At 38.7% G+C, this 22,622-nt stretch overlaps 1 protein-coding gene across 1 annotated transcript in view; it reads left to right on the top strand.

Moving 5' to 3' along the window:
- The window catches only part of LOC112630210, a 259,725-nt gene extending 240,703 nt beyond the window's left edge, over positions 1-19,022 (top strand). The window contains 4 exon segments of the mRNA XM_025394342.1: positions 3,839-4,007; positions 10,138-10,235; positions 12,021-12,090; positions 18,805-19,022. Coding sequence (XP_025250127.1) covers positions 3,839-4,007; positions 10,138-10,235; positions 12,021-12,090; positions 18,805-19,022 — 555 coding nt within the window.
- Positions 19,023-22,622: the final 3,600 nt, after the last annotated feature.

Here is a 22,622-nt window from a genome sequence, read left to right as displayed (position 1 = left end):
GAGAGAGAGAGAGAGAGAGAGAAAGAAAGAAAGAAAATAATGATCATTTAATGTGAAGAATCTTAAATGTTTTATTAATCTCTTAACTACTGTGACTACATTTTGGGAATCAATATTCGGAATCAAGAATTAATTAGAGGGACTCATTTTCACAAATATTTTGTAATTCTTGATATGAGCATATACTCTTCAATTATTTTTAATTTCAATACCATCATATATCAGTTGAAAACTATATGATATGTTTGATGTTCATCTTCTCAAGTGGTATTCTCTCTCTCTCTCTCTCTCTCTTTCTCTCTCTCTCTCTCTCTTTCTCTCTTTTCTTTTAGAAACAGGGTCTCCCTATGTTGTCTAGACTGGTCTGGAACTGGAACTCCTGGGCTCTAGTGATCTTTCCACCTCAGCCTCCCAAGTAGGTGGGATGACAGGTGGGAGACACTGCACACGGCTCATTTTCTTTTTTGATAGATGGTTCGTTATTTAAAAAGCACCATGACCAGATTCCTGTGCCATGCTTCAAGCCTCCTAAAACACCTAGATATTATTTACCACTGCTCTTCTAGATTTCCTCATCCACATATCCTTACTCATAATGGGCTGTAACTGACCTTTAGCAAAGGTGACGCTGGATCTTAGCAGATGTGTTCTAAAGCAACCAAGATCAACAGAAACACCATCCTACAAGTATGATAACCTCATAGCTCTGTATATTCACTCATTCCCATTTCACTCTTGTGTCAGAATTTCATATTTTAAAAAATTTTTTATTTACTCTGTGGTTAGATTCTTGAAAACTGGTGGGTATCTAGCAATGCTTCATTTAAAATAGATAAATGGATGTCCTCATCAGAAACACGGATAAGTCAGAAAATGTATTCTGGTAGTTTATTTTTGTTTAAAGCCAGTGCTATCCTTTACTGGTTGCTATTGTAACTCATTCTCAAGTTGACGTCACTGCTGTCCCCTGGCTTTAAAAAGTAATAAAGCCCAGTGATCTCAACTTTACTTCTCTATCCCCTACTTTGTTCTTTAATTTCACCACAGAATAGATACACAAAAAATAATTATTGAGTAAGTGGATAAATGGATGAATGTGAACGGTGAACAATTTAGGGAAAATAAATTTTAAAAATACTTATTAAGAAACAACCAAAATTGCTAACAATGTATGACAAAGACAGACACATCTGACCACTCCACTCCTGGTACACACTCTTCTCCATTGCCGGTCTTTCAGGACAGTCTTGGGGAAGTGCAGAGACATTTCAGAGTAGCACATTGATCTCTACATCTTTGTCACATGTTTCTCTGATGGTGCTTTCAGTGAGGTGTGGTTAGCAATCCATTGTCTGAGGTCTGTTATTTTCCGGTGTGGTAAGGAACCTCAATATTGGCTCCAAAGGGCACAACCTTTCGTGGTCTTCTTCTGAGAGTGTCCCTGTGATGTTAGCTGATGTTCTGCAGAGATCACAAAGAATAAACTCACACCTATGTACCATCAGGCTGCAATGGGATGTTAGGTGCAAGCAGAAGGGGGATCATGTACTGGGATTAATGTCATGTTGCATTTGTCAACACAATGCCTTCTCAACATTTCACAAGCAATGCGAAACATAGGACTGTGCAATCCACATGTTTATATTTTAAAACAGTTGAAAGTGGAAATTCAATTGTTGTCATGTAAGAGGCTGGCATATACATTACTACATGTCTTTGCAGTAAAACTTACCAAGGATTCTGCAACTATCACCCCCAAAGTGCAATATGAAGCTTTCATTTATAAAAATTACATATTAAAGACATAAAACCACCAAAAACCAGCCTACCTGTCCTTGTTTTCAATTAGAAATATATTAAGTTGGAATGTTGTTGAGAAGACCCAAATTGTATTCCCAGGTTTGCTGATTAATTTCCTCAGGTTGGCTGTATGATTCATTTCCATAAGTTTATTATTCAGGGGGAGTGAGTGTTATTACTGCAAAAGAAATAATGATTCAGAAAGGTAATTCTATCTTGACACATTTCCAGGACTTTTTGCAGATGCTTCATACCTTAACCAAGACTGGAGGAATAAGAGTTTTTGAAAGATAATTATAACTTCTTTCTTTCCTGTCCATGTTATTGACTCTTCATACACAATAACAGAGGTGTTTCAATGAAATAGCCAGATTTCAAGTTCAACTTATTATTTTTTCCTTTCTTATCGTTCTGTTTTCTGTAAAATTTGCTCTCTTTCCCTTGGTATAATGTACTTCCTCCTTTTCTTTCTTCCCTCCACCCTGCCTTTCTGTCTACCTATTTTTCTTCTTCACAAACTCATTCATTTTTAGTTATTTTGTATTTTCAGCATATGGCTTTATTATCCTTTTTTTCCCATTGTTATGTTCATTAGCTCTAAATTTATGATTCTTAACTTTTTTTTTTCTTTTTTATTTTTTTTTGAGACAGCCCTCACTTTGTTGTCTAGGCTGGAGTGCAGTGGTGTGATCTCAACTCACTGCAACTTCCGCCTCCTGAGTTCAAGCGATTCTCTTGCCTCAGGCTCCTGAGTAGCTGGGACTACGGGTGTGCACCACTGAGGCTGGCTAATTTTTGTATTTTTTGGTAGAGACGGGGTTTCACCTGTTGGTCAGGCTGGTCTCGAACTCCCAACCTCAAGTCACCTACCTACCTTGGCTTCCCAAAGTGCTAGGATTACAGGCGTAAGCCACCATGCCCGGTCTGATTCTCAACTTTTAGTTCTTTGTCCTTTTCTCTCTCATCACCTTCTTCCACAGTAAACTCCTATGTCCCTGATCTTGTTCAAGAAACGATGCACCTGTAATTTGGGGATTAAATAATATTATTAATAGCTCACCCTCACCAGCCAGAAAGTGTAACTGGAAGAAAGGCTTTTGGGGAACTGTGTTTACTCATCAAAACCCCGAGTTTTCTCCATCTCTGCCCAGCAGCCCCATTTCAAGGCAGATAAATCATGTTGTCACAGTAAAGCAGGCGTGTCTCCTTGCTCCTGTCCAGAGAGAAAGTCCATATATCCATACTTCCTTTTCTTTCTTCACTTGACTTCTTTGCTTTACTTTTTTTTACCTTATTTTCTAGTTTTTACTTAATCATGCTTTTCTTTACTGTCTGTATTATTTTCACTTTCTATTTTGCTTTTGGTATTTCTATTACTTTCTTAGGTTTCTTTAATTTTTTCCTTTACTTTTGTGTCTTATGGCTTTTGATCACTTGCATTTTTGTGTTCTCATTGTTTATATTCCTTTCTTACCTTTCTTTCTTCCTTAACTACATTTTTATTTTCTAATTTGTTTTCCTTAATCATGATTTTTTCTTTTGATTTTAATGATTCCCTTTCCCTCCTTCTCTCCTTAATTTTCACTTTATCTGTTCTTACTCTTTCTTTTTTTATTTTTAAATATTTTTGCCTTCATTCATCCACATCCCCCTCTATTATTTTTTTCTTTCTCTTAACATTATTTCTGTTTCTTTACATTTTCTATTCTTGACTTTTTTTTCTCCCTTATTTTTTCTTTACTTTCTCTTTTGGGTTATTTTCTGTCAGCACTTTCTTTCCTTTTGCTTTTCATAAATTAGCCTATGATTTTTAATTTTATCTAAGATTTACGTACTTCCATTTTTTCTCTAGTTTGTTGATTCTTTTCTTAATTTTTCTATATATATTATTTTGCTTTATTTTTCCAATTACAGTATTTCCTAACTTTTTTACATTCTTACATTTTTTCAATTGCATAATTTTATTATTTGCTTTCTATATCTTGTATTTAATTTTTAATTCTTATTTTTATATTTTATCTCACTTGCATTTTTATAGATGTACTGCAATGCCCTGCTGGGCATCTTAAAGAACAAGGCATTGTCCTCTGCAGACACCCAGGCTGCAGACTTCAAGGACTGGAAGAGGAGCTTTTCCTCTTCTCTCTTATCTATGCAGACACAATGTGTAGCAGCAAATGTGTTACAGATGAAGGACAGAAGCTGGGGTAAGTGGATGCTTATCCTCCCTTCCTATCCAGATGAGAGCCACAGCAGCCCCTCAGTCCCCAGGCCTATTTTTTCCCACTCACCATGCTGTTTTCCAAGTTGAGGCTTTTAGGGCAGTAGGGAATTCTGCCTTATTTTAAATAAACCTCTCCAAACTGCTGCTGCTGCTGCTTTAAAAGAGAAAAAAACAAAATCTTTCATCAGAAGACAGAGCATTATGTTTTACACTAAACTTGAGGTGTGTAATGCATTTATCTCTGTGAGAGGCAGAACCTCACTGACATAAACACACACCAAAGGGTGAATAAATGATTATCATATTAATTTCTCAGAGCTGGATGTTTTGGGAGAAAAGCAGAAAGCTTCTTCGTAACAGGGAGAGAGCCCTGGGAAGAGAAAAGGACAGAACACAGAACCTGGAGAGAAACGACTTCTCCATCTGAAGATTATAAGATACAGGCTGGATTCATTTCTGGAAATGGCCACTTTCACGTACAAAGGGCTTAAGAGCTTACATGGCACATCGGCGTACATTGCACTTAATTTATTGAAATTGCTTACAACCTATACCTCCTTTATCAAATGCTTTTCAAGGACATAGTATGAAGAACACAGTACTGTTAAAAATAAAGGAAAGACAAGTCCCTGTATTCATAGTAATATTCTAGTTGAGGGATGAGAGATCATAGACAAATAATTGCATTCTGTGTAGTCACAGCGTAAAAAGACATTGACAAAGAGGTAGAGCAGAAGAGGCAGATAGTGTCCTGCAGAAAAGAGGAACTGTGTGTACTCCTTTGAGAGGGCAGCTACAGAAGCTTTCTGATAAGGTGACATTTGAGCAGACGGAGAGAATGATCCATGCATGAGTGTCTGTGCTGGGGGAAGGGGGAGGGATTACAGGGCTAGGGAGTAAGGTTGAGGGTCCTAGGATTGCAGGGCTAGGGAGTAAGGTTGGGAGTTCTATGACAGAAACAAGAAACAGCAATGAGGGGCTAGTGTTGCTGGAGTGGAGTGAGAACAGGAGTCAGGTGTAGGGCAAGACATGGGGAGGGTGGCCTAGAGCTGACCATACATAGGCCTTGAGCCCATAATGATGACTTCAATGTTTACTCTGAGATGAGAGCATTATTAGTGATCTTGAGCATAGGCATGCTATGATATGACCTTAAATAAAGAAAGAATGTTCCAGATGTTGTTCAAAATAGAATAAAGCAGAGCAAAAGAGGAATCAGGTAGCCCAGTGAGGAAGCTTTTAAATTTCTCAGGTGATAGATAGTGGTAGAAACTAGGGTGATAGCCATGAAGACAAGATTCTGAGGACAATTTGGAGACGGAGTGGGTAGACTTTACTAGTGCATTGGATAACACATGAAATGTGGGAGAAATAAAGAAATACTGAGTTATTTCAAGAGTTTTTGGTTGACCATCTAGGAGGATGGAGTTACCACTAATGGGGATAGTGAATGGAGTGAGGGAGGAGAAAACAAGCAGTAGTGAATCCAGATCCTGTGGGATGTAAAGTTTGCAGAATTTGGCAGCTCTCTTAAAAAAAGAAAAAAAAGAAAAAGAACTCTCAAAACTCTCAATTAGCTACTGGAAGTTAGAAGGAATCAGTGCAAGTGACGGTCCTGAAGCTTCAGCTTCATTAACTCCATGCTAGATCTTCTGAAACTACCATTTCAGATTTGGGTATTTTGAGCTTGAGTTACTGTGAAATATCAAAATAGAGTTGTTCCCTGATAGCTCTTTATTGGAATCAGGGTTCATAGATTTCAGTGAGAAAGTTCTCATCTTCTAGAGGGCATTAAAATTCTGGAAACAGAATGAGCAAAAAGCCAGAACTATGAGCTTTGGGCACTCCAAGGTTTAGATACCAGAAAAATGCGGAAAAGGCCGCTATTGAGGTAGGAAGAGGACTAGTACTCTCCATTTTTGACAAATGCAAAGATCAACTCCTGCAGTCTGAGTAGGATGTGGCATCTCTCACAATCACTAATGGCCGGTGAGGAAATGCTTATAAATAGTAGCTGCCATTTTTTTCCATGACTTGTTCCTATCATGCCTACCTTGTTGAAATAGTTTGTTTCCACGACTTCTTCTTCATTAGCCCTTTTTACTCATTGGTGCTGTTTCCACTGAAATTCTATTTTGAAGTGCTCAGAGCCCAGCTCTGGATGTCCTTCTTCTATATTACATTCTCTCTCATCCAGTCTTATAGCTTAAAGTAGAATCATATCTACTCGAGACTCCAGATTTATCTCTTCAGTTCTGACCAGTCTCCTGAAGTCCAGACTTACTTAGAAAATCTCCTGTATGACAGTTGAACATCATGTATGAACTTACATTAAACGTTAAAGGCCCAAAATAGAATAACTGATTTTTGTTGATAAAACTCTTTTCCGTTTCTTCCTCAGTAAACGGCTTACCACACACCCAGTTATCCAAACACAAAACAAGAGGTTTTCTTGATTATTCTCTTTGTTTCACTCCAAAATGCAAATCTGCCAGCAAGTCTTATGTGTCTATTTATTTGCACCTGCCATTGTTAACCCGCTATCTTAGGTCAACATCATCTCTTGCCTGGACAGCTATAACATTACAGAATGTCTGGCTTCCTTCTGAGCTACCTGTATTCCACATTTCACCAGAAACCAGGGAGATGATTCAGAACATGGTTTAGGTTATATCACAGCAGTGATGAAAAGCCATCAGGAGCTTCCAATTTTACTTATAATAACTCCAATTTCCTGGTCATGGCCAAGAAGTCCATTGCCTGATCAATGGTCTATCTCACTGTCCTTGGTGCTTCCAAACATGGAAGCTGTTTGGAAGGGGAGCTTCCTGTGCTTCACCACTCTGGCTTAATTTCTATTCTTTGAAAAAGTTAACTCATGAAGTTGCAGCCCAAGGGCCCTTGTTTGTCCACCTCCTGGCCTGGAGGGACACTTCTCCCAGATTGCTATATGGGCTATGCCAGGTTTTCACATAGCTTTCATGGAACATCCTGTCTGAAGTGACTTTTCCTGCCTCATCTCACCAGTCTGTCATGCTGTTCTGTTTTTTAGCATTAATACAACTCATCCTTTTCTTAACTTTTCTCCATGAGTTAATTGTTTTTTCTTTCCTTGTTTCTTATCTGTTTCATGCCTCCCTCTTCTGCAATAGAATCTCCAAGAGAGGATTCTCATTTGGTTTTCTCTGTGCTTTTACCCCAGGAAGGAACCTCTGCATGGTACAAAATAAGCATTAAAGTATTTATTTAATAAATGCTCAGCTATCAAACTGAAGACCTTGGAATGAATTCAAACTGTGTCATTTGGCTATTTAATATTTATTAATGTCATGGATACTTTAAGAGGTGCTGGAAATAGCTTGAAAAAATACCCAGTTACTCGCCTCAAGTACTTCAGGGTTAAATTTGGAGGCACACACATATAAATGGGCAGGTATAATCCAGTGTATTAATTACAACCAAAGGAGAGAGAATAATGGTATGTATGGAAACACAGAAAAGATGACCGAACTTTAGGAAGCCCAGGAATATTTCAGGGAGAAAGTTCCATCGAAACTGAGACTGTAGAATGAGGGTGAGTTTCAGGAGGTGATGCTGTGTTGATTTGGGGGCATATCTTATTCCATATGCACGGTCCTAGATATGAGGAGGAAGTTTGCTCATGTGGAGAACTGCAAGCTTCTCAATGTGTCTGAAGCATTTGTGACAAAAGGACCCTCATCAGAAGTCGGTTACAGTGAGGTGAGTCTAAGATCACCAGGCTAAACAAAAGATCGAGGTGATGAGGTGGAGGAAGAATAGTGCATGCCACAGAGGATAGTGTGTGGTACAGGTCTGCAGGTCACGCATGAAGGAAACATTAGTAGGAGGGAATGAGAAACCACATAAGGAGAACAGACAAAGATGAAACAGTCATGGAGCAGAGTTTATGGAGGACAAAGCTTTTGAAACCCTTCAAAATATTCTTTCCACCTATAGACACGTCTCCATGGGGCCAGGGATGGATATGTGACTTCAGTCACTTCCCTAGGGATTTTCAGAAATGGGGAGGGTAATACGACCTCTATTGTAATGGGCTCTAATGGGCTTAACAAAACCAAACTGAAACTAATAATGTTACAAGAAGCAGGACAAGTAATGTCTGGAGATCCGGTTCTAGTCCTGCCTTTTTGATGGGAACTTCAAAATTCCAATCATATTTCTGGTGGCCTTGGGATCTGATTATTGTCTGACTTGAATAGTAAGTTTGGAGACAGTTAGGTCCCCACAATTTGAAGTAGAATTTATATAATTTATTTCAGACTTACATCCAGGTAGAAACATCAGAAATAATATTTTGCTTCTTTCAGTTATTTTATGATTTGTTTGTTTGTTTTGCAGTAAGAGAGGGTGAAAGCAACATGAACCAGAAGTGAAAGCTTAAAACTGGAAACAGCCGGGCGCGGTGGCTCAAGCCTGTAATCCCAGCACTTTGGGAGGCAGAGAAGGGCGGATCACGAGGTCAGGAGATCGAGACCATCCTGGCTAACACGGTGAAACCCCGTCTCTACTAAAAAATACAAAAAACTAGCTGGGCGAGGTGGTGGGCGCCTGTAGTCCCAGCTACTCGGGAGGCTGAGGCGGGAGAATGGCGTGAACCTGGGAGGCGGAGCTTGCAGTGAGCTGAGATCCGGCCACGGCACTCCAGCCTGGGCGACAGAGCAAGACTCCGTCTCAAAAAAAAAAAAAAAAAAAAAAAAAAAAAAACTGGAAACATTTCCCTGTGACCCCTAAGGGTGAGGACTTCTCATCCTCAGTCTGGCTCTGACTTGTGATCCTGGACATGTTCCCCAGGCATCCTCGCTGGCTCCCCATTGCCTGAGCATGAAGTGGGCCCTGGAACACATGCTCTCCAATTCCTTCCTGACTCTGCTATTCTAGGTTTCAGCATAGGAAAGCCCAGATGCTACTGAAAAATGTGAACATATGGATATATTTCTGACCTGCTGGAGTACGCGCTGCCTCCTTAGTTACCAGGCAGAATGAGCTCATTACCCAGGATTTCACAGATGTCTCAGGTCTTCATTAGGAAAATTATTTGGATCACAATTTCTTAAAGGTTTTTCAAAATATTTTGCTTTGTCTCTCATTTGATTCTTGTGCCTTTTAGTCTTTGGTGGGGGCAGGGTAAAAATAGAGGGGGAAAAACAGGGAAATTACCCCCTGACTCAAGCACTTGTTACAGAAAGAACACTGCCGTAAGTCGTATTATATGGAAAGTCTCCCAAAGGTAATAAGTTCAGATTTAAAAACATTTAGGATTGCCTCCTTGCTGACCAGCCCCAGGATAGGATGCTGGGGTGACAAAGAATAATAAGACATGGGTTCTATTCTCTAGCAGCTTATGACCTGCTATGAAAGGATCACCAACAGGTCAGAGTCTGCTAAGTGTTAAGAGAAAGGTAAACATGGTTGTGTGGAAATTCCAAATGGCCCTGAACCTAGTTTGAGGGTTGCAATGTTTGCCCCAAGAATCTCTCATCGATTCCATGTGAATTAGACAAGGCTTTATGTATGGAAATGCTTTATAAATATGTGATGAGAGACATATCTTTATCAATTGTTATGCTGTCAATTTCACAAATTTTCTCAGCACCAATGAACCATTTGATCACATTGTGAAGGCCCTTCTAAGGCCCTGGAATGTGTACTTGCCAACAAGATGACTTAGAGTTTAAGTTTTGTTATCTTTCCAATAGTTTGCAGGGTCTAGTTCAAAATAAAAATATGAGGCCCTTTATTCTTAAAGCATTAAAATTATCAAAGAATACATCGAGACTGTGAGCATCAGAGAAAACAGCTGAAGACACTGAGCCTGTGTCCATGGGTAATGACACACAAGTGTGACATGAGCTTCAGAGTGAATAGATCCTTATCCTCTTTAGCAGCTCTCAATTACAAATTTTCTAGGGCAGATCCCAGGAAGGTACCTGGTGGCTCTAAAGCAAACTCTTCTACAGGGATGGGAAAGCATGTAGCATTTGGTAATCATTGAATTCATTACCTTAGCTTTCTCTATTACCTGGATTTGTGGATTTGTCTCCGTCTCCAACCCCTTCCCTTTCTGCTCACAGCTATTAGGGACCTATAGTGCATCAGTCATGGATCCATGTTAGAAAATTGTCCCAAGGATAACCGGGACCTGCTGGAGCACAGGTATGTGGGGACCTCAGTGACAAGGGCCAGGGGACTGCAGCAGTCCTCCAGTCAGTTAGCCACCGGTGCTCAGTGGAAAATCTAGGAAGAACCCGGGTCAACAAAATGGAGGTCAGGACATGTGGCAGTAAAAGGGTCATATTCCTTGTACGTGAATCATTTGGAGTGTTGAACACCAGAGAGTAATTCTTAGAAACTTCTGAAACACCTCTCGAATACTGCTGATTGGACTAGAAATCTACTCAGGTAAATGAATGTCAGTCAGTCCAGTTCTAGGCAACTGGAGAGTGAAGCTAGGGGACGATGCCAGAGCTCCAAGGATTAGATTAGAGACCATGAACCACGTGATCTCTGGCTTGTGGATGAGCAATTGGCTCTTCCTCCCATGAGACACTGTGGTCAAGGAGACCTTGATCTGAATCCCAACTTACCAAATGGTGTGTTGTGAAATATTTCTTAAAGAATCTCTATATTAAGCTTTATATATTTATTGGTGAATTGATGGCAACTGAATTGGCTTAGCCTGGGTTTCTCAGAAAGCAGAACCTCAAAGAAAGGCTCAATTATAACACTATCTTTTGAAATCAGGAGTCAGTACAGGAGCCAAGCTGTGGGGCAGAATAAGTCAATGTCAAGGTACACGTGGAGTCAAGTCCCTGGTTCCTTGAGCATCTCAGGACCTCCAATTCAAGAAAATAAATGGGGAAGCATTGATGCATTGATTAACCTATGATTCTGCTCAGGCTGTGCTATGATCTGAAGATTTGTGTTTCCCCAAAATCATTTATGGAGATCTTAACCTCTAAGGTGATGGTATGAAGAGGCGGGGCCTTTGGAATGCAGTTAGGTCATAAGAGTTCCACCTTCCTGAATGAGATCAGTTCCCTTACAAAAGAGGCTTAAAGAAAACTGCTCTTCCTGTCATGTGAAGACGGACAGAAGGCACCATCTATGAGGAACAGGCTGTCACTAGACACCAAATCTGACACCTCGTTCTTGAATGTTCTGTCCTCCAGAACTGTGAGCAATATGTTTTTGTTGTGTGTAAATTACCCAGTCTGAGGTATTTTGTTGTAGCAGCAAGAATGGAGTAAGACAGATTGATAATAAAATACCATAAACTGAGTGGCTTAAACAACAGGTGTGTATTTCTTAAGTGCCAGAGGCTGAGAAGTTCAAGATCAAAGTGCTGCTAGCCAATTTGATTTCTGGTGAGGGCCCTTTTGCTGGCTTGCAGGTGGTAGTCTTTTTGTTGTGTCCTCACATGGCAGAAAGAGAGAGAAAGAGGGCTCATGAGTGCCCTGCTCTCACGGCTTCATCTAAACCTAATTACCTCCGAGGACTCTGCCTTCAAATACCATCACATTGGAGGTTAGGGCTTCCACATATAAATGTGGGAGGACAAACATTCAATTCATGAACTCCTATTTATTGTTTTATTGTTTCGTTTTGTTTTTTTGAGACAGAATCTCGCTCTGTCACCCAGGCTCTCAGGCTGGAGTGCAGTGATGCGATCTTGGCTCACTGCAACCTCTGCCTCCTGGGTTCAAGAAAATTCTCCTGCCTCAGCCTCCAAGTAGCTGAGATTACAGGTGTGCATCACCATGCCCAGCTAACTTTTTATTATATTTTTAGTAGAGGTGGTGTTTCGCCTTATTGGTCAGGCTGGTCTCGAACCCCTGAGCTCAAGTGATCTGCCCTCCTCGGCCTCCCAAAGTCGTTCATTGTTACTCAAAGCTTTACTCTTGGGGCTGCTAACTCCCCTATATTTCTAGGTCGCATGTAGAGGTGAACCCCAGTGGATTCCTATGATGTCCTTTGCAGTAGTGTCAACAGAGAAGTCCCAGATGACAGAACTGGCAAGGATCTGAGGTGGGACACTAACAGGATGCAGTGCATCTTAAAATAGGGACTGTTGCAATTGTGGCTAAAATAAGGGACAGGAAAGGCTGAGAGGATCTGAAATATTACACAAGATGTATTCAAGGCAGGCAGCTATATGCAGGTTTATTTGAGTGTTTATTTTAAAAAACAAAGGCACAAAAGAATCATCCAATGCCGAGTGAATGTTTGCTTCCTTCTCTACCTTGCCTTTTCTCTTCAGATGCATTGCATTCCTCATTCTTTACAATTAAGATCAAAACCATTAGAAAAGCAGCCCTTACACCCAGTCCTCAACTAGTTACAGATGATGGAGCCAAAGAGTTAATGTAATTACAAGACCTATGCAGTTTATCTTTCTTTAAAAAAGTGCTCTCAATATTCGACACATGTGCTGAGTTTTAATAATTTTCCAATAACTATCACCCCAGGAGCCCATATTAAAGCCATATCACAGTGGGTTCATCCCCATAAATGCTCTCCACCTAAGTGAAAATGCCTTCAATCCAATTAGTCTGTGCAATTTAATTTGTTCAATGCAAATCACTGGAGTTTAATTGAATTCCATTAGACACAAATCAATAGAAATCAATTTCAAGAGATTATCCTCAACATTCATCAATAGAATTAAATTAAAATTAAAGAAGATTTACCTAACTGGCTGACATGTTTCTAAAATTTACTGCAGGTTACTATGGTATCAGATGGTTAGTGGTCATTTTGGAGGTTATGTATAGGCTACTAATAACTTGCTGTCACTATTGGAGCTGGAGAAGAACTTACGAAAAAAATAAATGGAAACTATATTATATACTTTTAAAGAACTTCACAAACAGATGGTTTGTCTTCGCAACACCCAGAAAAAGTAGGCCACAGTAAGTTTATCTTCAAAGGCGAGACTGAGGCTGAATTATATTGGGTGACTTGATTATAGGTCTCAAGAATGCTAGGATGTGGATGTCTGTTCAATGACATTTTGATGTCTCCACTTTCTGCGAACCCTCGTCTCTCACCTGCACCATGAAAAGTATTTGCAGTCATCTCTCTGCTTTTTTTGGCAGCCATCTCTCTGCTTTTGCTTTTGTGCTTCCGCTATGTGTTCCTAGTAGAACTACCAGGGTGATCTTTCTAAAAACATAATCACAATAGTTAAATGGCTTACAATGTGCTAAGCACTGTTTTAAGTTCTTTTATGTATTAACTCTAATTTTTACATCTACTTTAAGTGCAGGTGCTATTACTATCTCCTATTCACATGTACGGAAGGTGAGGCACAAAAGGCTTCCATTAGTGAAGGTTCTCCTGAGAAGCCAAACCAACAGAATATACATAATGAAGAATGGTGATGAGCCTCACATGACTATGGAGGCTGAGACGTCCCACAGTCTGTCATCTGTAAGCTGGAGATCCAGGAAAACCAGTGGTGTCTGAAAGGAAATTAAATCTTGGGACTCCAAACTCATTAAGTCAAAGGGTGAAGTCAAGCTGGGAACTAGGTCACACAAACTTGCCTCCTCCTTTTTGTTCCTAAATAAGATGGCTAGAGGATGAAAAGCTACATGCCTACCCTATATTTTTCCCACAAGGAAATTCCTAGTGAGCTGCAAGAGCTTTTAAGGTGTTTCTGTCAAAATTTTACCACAGCAATGTAAATTGATAGCTTATTTTAACAGATGCAGTCACACCCCTGCCCCCCAGCTGGCCCACTAGACACAAATACATATCTGATTGTTCCTCTGTCCCATTTTGTCTATGTTGTCTCATATAAAACACAAATTCCCTATATTTTTCCTCTGCTCCATATGTCTATGTCATCTTATGTAAAAAATGCAGGCTCACCAAGCCAGACAAAGGCATGAATGACTATTTTTCTCTACCCACCTCCTACATGAAAATTGTGTACTTCTCAATACCCCGCCCTTTCCCCTTTAAAATTGGAGCCCTCCAAATCATCTTTTGAGAAAGGCATAGACCTGTCTCCTGGGTACATGTCCTTAACTTTGGCAAATAAACCTCCTAAGTGATTGAGACTTGTGTAGTAATTTTTCTTGATTGACAGGTGTAACGTCAATTCTTCTCTGAAGTCCTGAAAACCAGGGGAGCCTATGGTGTAAACCCCAGTTAAAGGATGGGAGAAGACCAATGTCCCCGTTCAAACAGGCAGGCAGGAACTGAACCAATCCTCCCTCTTGTACTTTTTTTCTATTTAGGCCTTCAATGGATTGGATGATGCCCACCCACACTGGGAGAGCCATGTTCTTATACTGAGTCCACCGATTCACATGCTAATCTCATCCAATACACCTTAATAGACACATCCAGAAATAAAGTTTATTCCAGGTCCCCCAAACCCAGTCAATGTGACACATAAAAGTAACCATTGCAAGGGTTAAGTAACCTGACCAAGGTTACTAAGCAAGTAATTGTCAGAGCCAGGGTTTAAACTCAGGCAGTCTGATCTATGGCCTGTTTACTTATCCTGAATATGACTATATCACTGCTTAAAGTCCAACAATGGCTCCCCATTAAAATTTAAAACAAAATATGGACTCCTTAAGAAAGGCAGAATAATTGTCTGCTGCCTTCTCTCTGATCTCATCTTTAATAACTCCTAAACTTCCTTCTAGCCACATGAGCCATCCTAAAGTTCCAAATGTATTCTTTATTGAGAAAAGCCTTGGCAAAGTTTCTTCTCAAATTCAGGTAATGAGTTCCCAGGAAATAAAGACTTGGTATTCTCAAAAAGGATAACTGAAAAAAAAATATTAATGAATAGGATACTTACAAACGTACGGCTTCGTTAAGGAAACTAAGAAGGGTCAGTGAATATACCTGGGAATGGCAAGTGGGAAAGCTCATTACTATCTTTAACTCTGAAACAGCAAGAGAAGAAACAATTATCAGAACTTAGCAGTAGCTTTAGCTTTGGGGATGGATCAACTGGGAAAAGAGTGGTTTACATAGGGGAGAACTAACTGACAAATTTCAGCAAGGAGGGTGTGGCTTTGAGGTTGATCATCCTGGTCTCATTCTTTTTCCTCTCTGAGCTGCTGATCACCTGCTGTTATTGCTCAATAATTGGAGCCAAGTGGTAATCAGAAGCAACTCAACTGTTGGCCTCCTATATGTGAATGTGTGTAAGAAGGGATGACAGAGTGCTCGTGGAGAGGCAAACAGAATATCCGTAACAAAGAAGACTTCCTTTAACATCTTTATTCATGATAGTAATCTCCCCTATTTCAGTGACTAATAAAATATCTTAGTATGATTTATTTTTCTTTTAAATTGGTTTAAGTTCCTTGTAGATGCTGGATATTAGACCTTTGTCAGATGCATACTTTGCAAATATTTTCTCCCATTCTTTAGGTTGTCTCTTTATTCTGTTGGTAGTTTCTTTTTCTGTGTAGCTCTTAAGTTTAATTAGATCCCACTTGTCAATTTTTGCTTGTGTTGTGATCGCTTTTGGCATCTTCATCATGCAATCTTCGCTAATTTTTTTTTTCTTCGTGCCCATTATTTGTTTCAGTGTATATATATATATTTTTCTTTATTATTATTATTATTATACTTTAAGTTCTAGGGTACATGTGCATAACGTGCAGGTTTGTTACATATGTATACTTGTGCCATGTTGGTGTGCTGCACCCATCAACTCGTCAGTACCCATCAACTCATCATTTACATCAGGTATAACTCCCAGTGCAATCCCTCCCCCCTCCCCCCTCATGATTCTTCGCTCATTTTTATGTCTAGAATGGTCTTGCCTAGGTTGTCTTCCAGAATTTTTATAGCTTTGAGATTTACATTTACTCTTTAATCAATCTTGAGTTGATTTTTGAATATGGTATAAGGAAGGGGTCCAGTTTCAATGTTCTGCATATGGCTAGCCAGTTATTACAGCACCATTTATTGAACAGAAAATCCTTTCCCTATTATTTGTTTTTGTCAACCTTGTTGAAGATCAGATAGTTGTAGGTGTGCAGCCTTATTTCTGGGCTCTCTGTTTTGTTCCATTGGAGTACGTGTCTCTTTTTGTACCAGTACCATGCAGTTTTGGTTACTGTAGCCCTGTAGTGTAGTTTTCTGAAATCAGAAAACATGATGCCTCTAGCTTTGTTCTTTTTGCTTAGGATTGCCTTGGCTATTCAGGCTCTTTTTGTTTCCATACGAATTTTAAAAGAGTTCCTTCTAGTTCTGCGCAGAATGTCCTTGGTAGTTTGATAGGAATATCATTGAATCTGTAAATTTCTTTGAGGAGTATGACCATTTTAATGATATTGATTCCTCCTGTCCATGAGCCTGGGATGTTTTTACATTTTTTTCTTGATGTCATCTCTGATTTCTCTGAGCAAGAATAGAAAAAAAAACCATTTAAAAAGTGGGCAAAGACATGAACAGTCACCTTTCTAAAGAAGATATACATGTTGCCAACAAGCGTATGAAAAAAGGTCAATATCACTGATCATTAGAGACATGCAAATCAAAACCACAATGAGATACTATCTCACATCAGTCAGAATGGCTATTAATAAAAAGTCAAAAAATAACAAATGCTGACAAAGTTGTGGAGAAAAGGGAACACTTACACACTGTTGGTGGAAATATAAATTAGTTCAACCATTATAGAAAGTCGTATGGCAATTCCTCAAAGCTAAAAACAGAACTACCTTTTGACCCAGCAATTCCATTACTGGGTGTATACCCAGAGGAACATTAATCATTCTACCATAAAGGCACATGCATGCAAATGTTCATTGCAGCACTATTCACAATAGCAAAGACTGAAATCAACCTAAATGTCCATCAATGACAGATTGGGCAAAGAAAATATGGTACATATGCCCTATGGAATACTATGCAGCCATAAAAAAGAATGTGGCAACATGGAGGCCATCATTCTTAGCAAACTGACACAGGAACAGAAAATCGAATACCACATGTTCTCACTTACAAGTATGAACTAAATGATGAGAACTCATGGACACACAAAAAAGGAACAGCAGACACTGGGCCCTACTTGAGAGTGGAGGGTGAGAGAAGGGAGAAGAGCAGAAAAAATACCTATTGGGTCCTAGGTTAAGTACCTGAGTAATGAAAAAAATCTGTACAACAAACCCCTGTTACACAAGTTTGCGTAGATAATAAACCTGCACATAAACCCCCAAACCTAAAATAAAAGTTAAAAAAATATATCCTACAGTGTTAAATGGCAACGATTTGCATGTCTTTGTTGTAATATCCTATATTCAAATAAACTATTGCTTTATATTCTCCCCATTGTTTTCTTCCACCTAAACACTAACGTAAGTTCCTCAGGGATGAAAATGATTGCTTTTAGTTTGCGACTCAGTGCCTGGATCAGTGTCTAGTATTAGAATATTGTTCAAATAGGGTTCTTGAATTCATGAATAAAATATTTGGAAAGAGATATGAGAGAATGAATGGGTCATAGGTTCAGACATTTATTGAGTAAATTTACGTGGGTAAAATGCACAGGGACTGTTAAGGACTAGGGGCTGATCAAAGCTACACACATTCCCACCTCGTCAGCAGTTCCTGTCCAAGGGAGTGTCTGGCACATGTAGTTCAACATTCCAGAGTCAGCCTTGTTCCTGTCTACTGTTCCATTTTTAGATGACAAATCACTAGTCTTTGGAATGAAATAATTGAAAGAAATTTTAATGACTATATGGACAAAGGATTCTCAAAACTTTGAATGACAACCATTTGGGAATCTTGCAAAAAATGCATATTTCATGACCTCACTCCAGAACTTCTCTTTCAGTAATCCTACTCTGGGGCTTAGAAATCCGCTTTATCTTAAGTTTCCTAAATGACTCAGGGATAGATGGTCATCAGACAAAATTTCCAGAAATGTTGATTTAGACCAACATCCTGCTCACTGTGAGAACCCTTTGTATATCATTTTTCTTGAAGTCTAGTAACTTGATTTCTATCAGTGACAGCAAGTTCACTATGTTATACCAACAGTGTTCCTAGTCTTACATTTTGTGCAGTGACTCTTTGAGTGGACTTCAAAATTCCACAACATGCACTTCTAGTTAAATATTCTGTTAAATTGCATTTGAAAGCATTTCTCACTGAAATACTTCAGAGATCCAGTAGGAAAGTAGAAGAAGTTTAAAATATAAAATGGGAGTGGGGGTGGGGAGATGTTAGTCAAAGGATACACAATTTAACTTAGGAGGAATAAGTTCATGAGAGTTGTTATATAACATGGTGGCTAGAGTTACTAACAATATATATATATTTTTTTAACCATTCTAAATAATTGATTTTATTTTGGATAAACAAAGGTGAAGTTCTACTTGTACATCCAAAATAACTTTGGTTCAAAGGAGAAAATTCTTGTGTTTAGATTTAAAGTGAGCATATCAATAACCACCAATGAAAAGCAATAAAATTATCCCTCAAGTATTTCCAGTTTACTGCCATTTATATAGCCTGTTACCTATATGATCCTCATTTAATTTTCTTTTTTTTAAATTTTTTAATTTTTTTATTATTATACTTTAAGTTCTAGGGTACATGTGCATAATGTGCAGATTTGTTACATATGTATACTTGTGCCATGTTGGTGTGCTGCACCCATCAACTCGTCAGCACCCATCAACTCGTCATTTACATCAGGTATAACTCCCAATGCAATCCCTCAATGTATTATATTATTCATGTCCTTTGCTGGAACATGAATGAAGCTGGAAACCATCATTCTCAGAAAAGTAACACAAGAATAGAAAAACAAACACCGCATGTTCTCACTCGTGATTGGGAGTTGAACAATGAGAACACATGGACACAGGGAGGGGAATATCACACACCGGGGCCTGTCAGGGGGTGGGAGACTAGGGGAGGGATAGCATTAGGAGGACCAGTTAATGTGGTTAATATTTTGTATTAGAAGGAAAAAGAAGAGATGTGCTGGGCAAAAGAGGCAAATATAGATTTTTTAAAAAAGAAATAGAAATCTGAGCTAATATTAATAAGGATGAAGAAGGAAAAAGTGATAACATCATGTGGAACATTCCAGAAGTTATATGCAGGACTCAGAAATGGGGGCAACACACCAATAGCATGTGTATACAAGGCCAACCCCTTCCTCTCCATTCCCAGAAATCTGGTAGTGGGGCACTGTATGTGTACAGGTAATATGTTAAATAAATGGGCTGTGCTGGATGCTATGGTTGCAGAATGTGGTTGAAGTAGAATTGCGAAGCCAACAAAGCAAGGGTTGGGGCAGAGTTTATGAGTTATGTGAAGTTTGTGTAGGAATTGAGAATTTTGAATTTTAGACATCCTGTGTCCTACACGGCAACTCCTCCACCCCCACCAGTCATGTCTGGTGGATGCAACTATAGCAGTCGTAGTATGCCTACATTAAGAGAAGGAGGCAGTTCTATGTAATGAAAACTCACTTTCCAAGTTGACCCTTCTTAATCCTCTGCTGGAAAAACAGTGTACTGTGATGCCCAAGGGCATGGTTTTATCCTTTGGTGCCACTATTCATCATATCCTCATTGCATTGGAAAAATTAATTGATTACTCTGGACTTCACTTTTCTTGTCTGTCAAATTGAAATTCCATTACCATTCATTTGAAAAGATCTGATGTGATTTAAATGAGATTATATCGTGTGTGGATCATTGCTCAGCACGTGATAAGCACTCAGAAATTTTAGTTAAATAAAAACAACACTAATACCAGTACTACTAAAAATTAGCACTAAAGTAATCACTTTTTATTTAAGCAAAAACATAGTTTTCTTTCATCTTTCTGTAAAATTGTTCAACAATAAAATATTAATATTCATAGATGATTTCAGAGTTTATAAGAACTTTTGTGTGCTGCTCACTTATCAGAGCAACTCAGTAGGATCTTGTTATTAATTTCCTCACTTTAGAAATGAAGGGACTGAGATCAAGAAAAGGAAGTGACTTGCTCAAGGATACATACACAACAAGTAACCATGCCAAGAATTCTTATTTGGTGTGTGATTTCCCCCAATCAGTGACTATAGATATATATAGATACATAGATGTATCTATCTGTCTGTCTATCTATCTATCTATCTATATCTATCTATCTATCTATCTAGATATGTAGATGTGGATACAGATACTACACCTATGTATTCCATATCTATGTATATATCTATGCTATTTGTATGTTCCATTTCGGATATCTTCTCACATTCAGATATCTAGTGTCCACATGTTTTTTCCCTGGATTCCTCTCTAAACACAATCATATGGCAAACCAAGTGAGTTCTGCAATAAACTTTAAGATTTAATATAATACATAGGGAGGGTGTGGGCAGAAATATTGTGTGACTTTAAATTTTCTCAGCAAATAAGTGACTTGTTTCCTAAGATGCAGTTGTTTTTCTTCATTTTTTTGTAACACTTTTATGTTTCATGAAATTACTCGATTTCATTTTAACTGTGTCACAATTTTAACTGTCACATCCCAGCTCTCAGAGGGTAGCCAAAATTTGGAAACAAAATATTGTTTTGCTAATTCCCATTTGTTTTGAGATTTTTCATTTGCTTATTCATGACCACATTTAACTTTATATCCTTAAAAATGTTCCTTATCAGGATGTTTACCTTCTTGCTTGATCAGCACCAAATCTGGGACACTTGGGTAGGTTTTTATTGACTATACCCAGAATATGTTAATAGTTCTTACATTAAGGGGGAAAAACAACTTAATAAGACAATTGCTCATGATAAGACCAGGTAATTTATAAAAGTATACATGGGAGACGTTTGACATAATAAAAATGCACTAGAAATGAAGGATATATAAATTAAAGAAACAGATACAATTTTTAATCTGTAAATGAGAGGTTTTAAAATAAATTTAAAAAATTATAATGATAACATTTTGGTGGGGAAAGGTGTTCACTAATACACGAAGATGGGAATACAAATTTCAGAAGTACTTATAAAAAGCAATGTATCATCATTTTTAAATCCAAAATATGCTCACCTTTAAGTTTATAAATTCATTTTCATAATAGATACATTTGACAAACAATTAGATATTTCTCCCGTATCTTCCTCTCCCATCCTCTGTATTCTCACTGGGAGAGGAGACAAGCTAAGAAAAGAAGATTGAAAATTGTTTCTAATTTTATTTGAAGGAGAAAAATCCCCGTGAAAACAAGTATTACGATGCACAAATTGTAATCCACACTCGAAATGGAAGGCTATGGATCAAGCTCTCCCAGTCCTGTATGTTTATTTTTATGTGTCTTAGGTGTGCAGAACAACGGTCAATAGATAGTGTCCGCTGGGCGTGGTGGCTCATGCCTGTAATCCCAGCACTTTGAGAGGACAAAGTGGGCGGATCACTTAAGGTCAGGAGTCCAGGACCAGCCTGGCCAATATGGTGAAACCCCGTCTCCATTAAAAATACAAAAATTAGCCAGTTGTGGTGTCAGATGCCTGTAATCCCAGCTGCTCGGGAGGCTGAGGGAGGAGAATCGCTTGAACCCAGGGAGCAGAAGTTGCAGTGAGCCGAGATTGCAGCACCAATGCACTCCAGCCTGGGTGTCGCAGTGAGACTCTGTCTTGGAAAAGAAAAAAATAAAAGAAAGAAAAGAAAAATAGGTGGTGTCAGTTGTTTCTCTGAAGAATTTTATACGGCCCACTGACTTTCTCTGATCTGTCGCTGGCATACATAATGCTACCTTTTAAAACTAATTAGTTGTGCTCCTTTGGTATAATTAATAAGCAATAACCACACTGTTGTTTGAGGATGCTAACATTTTAATGTCTTCTTGTTATCTGACTCACTTGGATACTGAGGAGTATAATGGTTCCACAGAGTCATAAAGTAGACGGGACCCTTTTTAGCTTTATTGTTATTGCCAACTCTAGCCTATTTTTGACTATGGTGTTGAACCATTTCAGATAATTGAGATAGTTACGGGCACTGGGTAAAAAATAGTTATGACATGAATGTGAATACAAGGTGATTACATTTATTGCCTGTGTCTTCACAATTAGAATGAGAAATTTAAGATAAGAAATTTAGCTCAAACGATTCTGGCTCTTTAAGCTAATTAAATACGTTGAAGTCTCCTAAAGCCTTATTTTGATATTCGTTAGTGGACAGAGAAGTTTGGGATACTCCGAGATGTGCTAGTTCCCTGTAGTCTAGAACAAAATAGAAATCTAATCCACCCATTCAACATATACTCACTAAGTACATGACACTAAGTGCTGGGTCCTTTCCTGAGAATTGAAAATATAGTCTCCACTTACACGTAGCTTTCAGAAAACATCATAGACTCTCAAAATTAGTGATAGAATTAAAAGGTATCTACTTCAACTCTCATTGAATCCTTGAGTAGCAAACCCGAAGACCTCATCCAATAGCTCTTCAGCCTGGAATTCGACACCATGAGCTTTGTTTAACCTTACAATTTTCTTTGGGGCATTGCAAGAGGTCCGTCTCTTCTTTCACAGGGAAATGTTCTGTTATTATGCAAACC

Source organism: Theropithecus gelada, chromosome 8 (assembly GCF_003255815.1).
Source record: "Theropithecus gelada isolate Dixy chromosome 8, Tgel_1.0, whole genome shotgun sequence".
NCBI classification, from domain to species: Eukaryota; Metazoa; Chordata; class Mammalia; order Primates; family Cercopithecidae; genus Theropithecus; species Theropithecus gelada.
The sequence above is the reverse complement of the archived record's forward strand: the minus strand, read 5'-3'. Positions and strand labels throughout refer to the sequence as shown.